The following is a 6,423-nucleotide window of genomic DNA, read 5'->3' as shown; positions in this document are numbered from 1 at the left end:
AGAGTATTATATAGGGATCGCTCAAGCTCAATTGCTCAAGCATCGGTCCAGTATATGTCCATTTCTCCCACATCTTCAGGGTCAGACACTCCCAAGGCATTCCAGACCGCTTTGGAGGCGTCCACAATATTGTTTCGGCAAGGAGGTTGATAATCGTGATCAGAATCACATCCCATGGTAGAGTCACACTCATCAACTACTTTGGCCTTGACGCTTTTTCCATTTCCATGGATAGTAATATAGTTCAAGCACCTACTCTTGTTGTCAAACCATCCTGTGGAAAGTGCTACCACCAGCTCTTTATCTGAATGGAATTTATTATCACATTCAGATGGTGCACCCCCATCACCACCAGCTTCAAAACTGTTCACTGTTAGCTTTGCTTTTGTGTGGCTGCTCACTGGTGGTGAACATTTGTAAGTAGTGTAAAGCTTGCCATCTGCGCAGCAATCTGAGTCGTTTTCTTGGTTGCATTGTCCTGGGGGAGGCTTTCTACCTCTTATCTTGCCGCTGGGCTTGCATGTCTGAGATTCTGCACTGCTTATGACAAGAAAGAGAAGACTAAGGAGAAGGATGCTGGAGCAAACTTGATTCTTCATTTTTTTGTTTTCCTCTGTTTATCTCTGTTGTATTGTTTTATGATGGTTTGGTGTGAGTGAAATGAATTGGCATATGACTTTATATAGAGAGAAGGTACTGAAAATAGCAATTATTTAATGTGAAATTAGGACAAGTTTGTGATCTTTTCAATTCAAATAATTATGCCAGTGGTAAATGATGACCAGTATCAAAACCTTACATAAAGATACCGTGAAAGGCATAGGAGGAGGATGAAGACAAAACAGAATTAAAAGAACTTAAATTAATACAACATTGGCTGGTGTTTTGTATTTTTTTCATTTCATCAAGCTTATGATACCAACATATTTCTAGAAAATCATAATTTTAAATAATTAGCAAAAAAGTATAGCAGTAACATGTTAATATGAGTCCATATTGGCCCAACTATGAAGAAGTTACATCAGAGGTTCCACAAATATAACCATATGTTAATAAATGATATAAATATATAGAGGATCATTTCTGTAAGACCAAGAAAAGAAACATTTTTTTATGTTACACGACACATTATTATTTAATATTCACAAGATATGCGGAGGAATTTTCAAACATGCACTGTAGTATGATTTATACTTCAATGTGGATTTGTAGCCATATTCCTCCAAGACTATCATCCCCTAGGACTGGGAGACGGACAGTATAATATAATCCATTGCAGTGCCACAACTGTCCTCACTGCATGCAAATGCCGTTGACGATTCCTTCTATATACGACTAGCACATTCACAGTGATACTGCTCTATATACAGAACATACATTGGATGGAAGATTTCTCCAGGGAGAATGCTTTCTGCATATATTTGAATGCTTCACCTCAGCTACTTTGTGAGGCTTTTATAAGAGAGGATGAGAACTGCAATCTCCACCAAATCTCAGTAGTTAACTGGCAGGTAGTTCTGGGATCAGGCATTTAAAGCTTAAAGAGTCCTATGAGTTGGGCCGACCATTTGTTGAGTGCTCACAAGCGTAGTTCTTTCTTTTTGCAACAAGTTGTGTTTGGATGACTTTCTCAGTTCCAATTGCTTCCTGAATGTTACTGTGAACTTGACTGCAAAGCTCATCAAGGGCTAACATTGAAAATGGTTCCTCGATCAGAACACCAACCTATGGAAATAAATTACAGGCCAAAAGAAGAATGAAGTGTTAAAATTTTGTACAAAGGAAAAGGGAGCACCTATCTAACAAGGATATCACAATATAGAACTAATTGTTGATAAGAAAGAAAAGGAAGAGAAGCCAGATATATCACCCCTCCCCACCACACCCATTCCCTCTATATGAAGATTCTGGCTCCACTAATGTTCACATAGGTTATGCAGAGATTGGAGAGAGTCCATCATACAGCATATTTGCTTCACGCACACACACACTATGCAAGCATATAAAAGCAATTAATGTAGACAATTCACAGCAAAGAGGGGAAAATAAACATACCTCATCTATGCAGAATAAGGAAGCAGCACTGATGAAGGTTGCGGGGACCACAATCCAGTGGCAATCATCCCAAAGTATTATAGGAAGAGTGAGATGCCAAAGGACCAGAAATCTTGATGTTGAGCGGGTGTATGAGAGTGGAATGGGAATTCCCATGAGTTGTTAACAGACACCAATTCCTTCCCGCAAACATGAGATCTTTGACTCCTGCACCATAATGAAAGTGTTGCTGGAAGATTATTTATTGGTAATTACTATGGTAGATTCACCAGCTTTCATTTTATTACTTGAGTCTAGTTATGTTCCCTTCTGTTGCAAAGTAAAGCATGAAGAACCCACTAATTTTAACCTGATATTATTTTCAAAATTCCCGATAACACGATCCAATAGTTTGGAATTAATATAAAACAGGGCTGAGAAAGCTATTGGTGAAAAGTATGGAAACCCCACCAATCAGAATGAAAAACTTTAAACAGTCAATTAACCTGACAAGGAAAATACAAGCTGATTTTTCTGTGATTCCTCTAAGTTGAGCAATTGAAGGCATTGGGAAATGAATTCAATAATGCTGCGAGGCCGATGCCTAGAACTGAGTACCACTGCTAGATCATCTACTTCAAGCAAATTCCTGAGGTCTCGGACAATATCTGAACCATAAATCACATGGCACTGCAAATAAAAACTTTTCAGCCAACTTCATTAAATTAGAATTTAGAAACTGTCACAAGAGCCAACATTTTTTCAGCGAATCTGACTCATTATTTCTCAAACACAGAGGCCTATCAAACAAGTTTTCATCTCCATGTTAAACCAATACAGATTCAAAGTATGATGCATCTATGTGATTACAGGACAATCATTCAAATTCATTTCTTTGTAAGCATCTTAGACGAGTCATAATGTAAACGATATAATTATGGATCCCCCTCAATATTAAATTGCTCCTGTTTGTTCAGCAGAACATCTATTATTACCAGTCAAGCTACCGAGGAATTAGCCCTGTACTCTGGCAAAAAGAAGCTGACCTTAAGTGCAACTGGAAGGCCATAATATAATGCAAAAGAGCATTTTTAAGGGCAGCATCCTTAGAATTGTCAACCGTAGCAATCACATGCCCGGCAAAATCATTTGTACCCGAAATCACCTCTGTCCAGGCTTTCCTTCCCTCTTCAAATCTCGAATAAGAAGCCTCCATCCTAAACACCAGCAACAGCGCCAATGCCGGAGCTGTCAACTGATAGGGCAGAGAAGAAGCCCTCAAAACAGGGAAAAGCCCCGGCAATAAATGCATCTCCACAGCAGAATTATAGACAGCTATGACGGCAGCCGCTGAAGTGAAGGCAATAACTGGAGGAATTAATGATAATATGACTCGCGATTGAAGACTCGAGAGTAAGTGGCGGATGTGGCGACGGGAACTTCTGTGTTCGACCCATTTCTTGTGGGTGTAAAGAGAGCGCTTCTGCTGCATTCTTTGCTCTTTTACGCTGTCAGCCCAGTCGGGGATTGCGAGGAGAAGGGAGATTAGGGTCACGGTTTTAGAGTGGTCAGGTGGGATGGAGGAGTGAGAACAGAGAGTTTTGAAGGAAAGGACGGGTCTTGGGGGTTGGAGGGTAAGGTACTTAGGTGTCGTTTGAGGACAATTTTTGGGAAAATTTGGAGGAAAGTGAGAATTTGGGTAGTGGAGATTCGAAGGGGATTGTGGATGGCGTCATTGGTGGTGGCTATTAGGGTTAGGGCTGGAGCTTGGAGGGAGAGAAGGGAGGGAGAGGAGATGGTCCAGGTGAACACGGACACGTACAATGGAACATGAACATGAACAAGGCAGTGGCAGCTGAGAGTAGATGGGATAGTTAAATCAACGTTGTTTGTGAAGGAGATTTTTCACACATGTTTCCATTTTAAATAATTATGTAAATATAAAATAAATAGTTACCCAAATGCTCTCCTTCCACAAAAGATGGATTTCTTTCCACTTACACATAAATTAAAAATATAATTAAATAATAAATTTTATTTTTTAAATATATCCTCTATTCATATTATTTTATTAAAAAATTAAATAATAATACACATTATTAAATTATTATTAAAATTAATAAAATTTTCTTCTTTAATAAAATTACAAAGTTAAAATTTAAAGATTAAATTGTTGTAACATATCAAAAATTAATTTATAATTTTTTATTAATTTAATTGTAAATTACCATATTTTACAAACACTGCTCCCAATTCAGATTAATACCACGAACAAACAATACCCTCACTCTTCACCAACCACTGACAATCTTGAAATTATTAATTCTTTATTACATTTATTACATCTTCTCCAATTCTCAATTAAGACACAGCACAGCCATGGAAGAAGCAATACTAGTCCAGGACCCACCAACCCAAGACAGGAACCTAGACACAAACCCAAACCCACTAGCTACAAACCCAACTCCCCTTTCACAGCCACCACAAGTAACGGTAAATGCTGCACCACTACCACCGACAACAGTTGTTGTAGCATCGCCTTCACCTTCACCACCACCACCACCACCACCACCACCACCACCACCACCGCCACCCCCTCTAGCAGCTGCTTCTCTCCCTCCCAAAGGCAAAAAGAAAGCGCTTGGTGGTTATGTCCAAATCCAATACTACAGCTACTTCAAGATGCGCGTTGTTCTCAAAGATATTCGTTCCCATTTACTCGAGTCACACTTAACAATCCATTTCCAGTCTTTGACTATTTGATCAGCATTTGTGATTGAGATTTTTGTTTCGGTATTTTACTTTGCTCGAATTCATTCTAGGAATTTAAGTTGCAATTCATCTAAATTTGTTTAATTTTTATGCTAATTTGGTTCATAGCCTCATAGGCGTGGTCTTTTTTTAGAATTTATTTTGTTTATAATCATTTTGATATGTTTTCAGAGCAGGTGATCTCTTTCTGGGCTTGTAGTGTACTGTTTACTAGTTGCAAATCCTCTAGCCCCTTTTAGAACAATTATTAGTTGAATATGCCCATGACCTCAGGTACTTAATTCTCTTGCATGATCAAATTTTAGACCCAATTTCTTTCAGTTTTTCTACATTTTGAAAACCTTGTCTCAGCCTGATAAGCACCCAAATGAACATTGCCTAAGGATGTAGACCTCTAATGGAACCCAAGGATCATCAACACCAAAATAAGTTTTCTTTGAACAAAATAAGATGCAATCTCTATGGAAAAAGAAGCACCAGAATATATATTTCAAAGAGGAACAGATCAAGTGTCAACACAATAACCCAACTTATGGGAGATTACATTGATCATCAAGTAAAATAAGCAAGTGATCAAGTTGCCTAAGTTCTAGTTCTTCCAGAAACTAGCAAGAAAGAAAACTCAAACTCTCTATAAGGGAGGCTCTCATCTTCAGCAGAAAATGAAAACTGAAGGAAGAAGATGGTATTCTCTTCCGTATAAATCTAGGGTTACAGAAACACAAGCTAAAATTATTAAGACAAAAGTTACAAATAATTGTGCCATGTTGGCTATCCTAACAAGAATAGTAAGTGTATTAATTATAAAGACAAAAGATGACAACAGCATTAATTGCAAAAGGGCAAAAGGTGACAGCAATTAGTCCCTCTTCGTGGCAGAATATTGGGGCCCACTTGGTCAAAAAGTAGCTCTCTTTAATTCAAATGAACCAATGAGCTCCCTCAACGTGGCGTGAACCCTACAAACACCTAAGTGGCTGCCAAGTGGACTCCAAGGTGGCATGAGGCATGTCCAAATTGGCTGGTGACGTGGCTAGTGATATGGCAATGGAATCTGACGTGGCTGGTGACGTGGCAATGGAAGCTCCAGCTTGGCACATGGTGATCCACTTAGATTCTTGGAGCAAGCAAGCTAGGTCTTCCTTATGCAGCTCCCCTCCTAAGCCGAAAATCCTTTTATGATCCATGAGCATGCTTTGAAGTTGCTTAGCTCTCGCCCTAGTGATTCCCCTTTGAAGGGTGGTGGTGCCCCATGATGATTCTCATCATCCTCTCCCACTTGAAAAGAATTCGTCCTCGAATTTTTTTCTGCACCAAGGAAAAGAGTAAGATCAATTACATTAAAAGTATTACTAACACCATAATCACTAGACAATTTTATCTTATAAGCATTATTGTTAATTCTTTCAAGCACTTGAAAAGGGCCATCACCTCTAGGATGCAACTTAAATTTCCTTTGGTTAGGAAACCTTTCCTTTCTCAAATGGATCCATACCAAGTCACCAAGTTCAAAAATCATAGGCTTTTGCCCCTTATTAGCATGAGATTCATATTGCTCTTTTTTTTTTTTCTTAGATGCAACTTAGCTTGTTCATGCATCTTTTTAACTATCTCAGC

At 38.7% G+C, this 6,423-nt stretch overlaps 1 protein-coding gene and 1 pseudogene across 1 annotated transcript; both read right to left on the bottom strand.

Moving 5' to 3' along the window:
* LOC131177833 (kiwellin-1-like) lies at nucleotides 1–632 on the bottom strand. The gene has a single exon (XM_058142932.1). It carries the CDS (start codon nucleotides 597–599, stop codon nucleotides 36–38), a length of 564 nt encoding a protein of 187 aa, XP_057998915.1. The 5' UTR covers nucleotides 600–632; the 3' UTR covers nucleotides 1–35.
* A 396-nt stretch (nucleotides 633–1,028) lies between these two features.
* Nucleotides 1,029–3,911, bottom strand: LOC110642530 (voltage-dependent chloride channel 1, chloroplastic-like; annotated as a pseudogene).
* Nucleotides 3,912–6,423: the final 2,512 nt, after the last annotated feature.

Source organism: Hevea brasiliensis, unplaced genomic scaffold, assembly GCF_030052815.1.
Source record: "Hevea brasiliensis isolate MT/VB/25A 57/8 unplaced genomic scaffold, ASM3005281v1 Scaf91, whole genome shotgun sequence".
NCBI classification, from domain to species: domain Eukaryota; kingdom Viridiplantae; phylum Streptophyta; class Magnoliopsida; order Malpighiales; family Euphorbiaceae; genus Hevea; species Hevea brasiliensis.
Note: the sequence above shows the minus strand (reverse complement) of the source record. Positions and strands in the feature narration are given on the sequence as shown.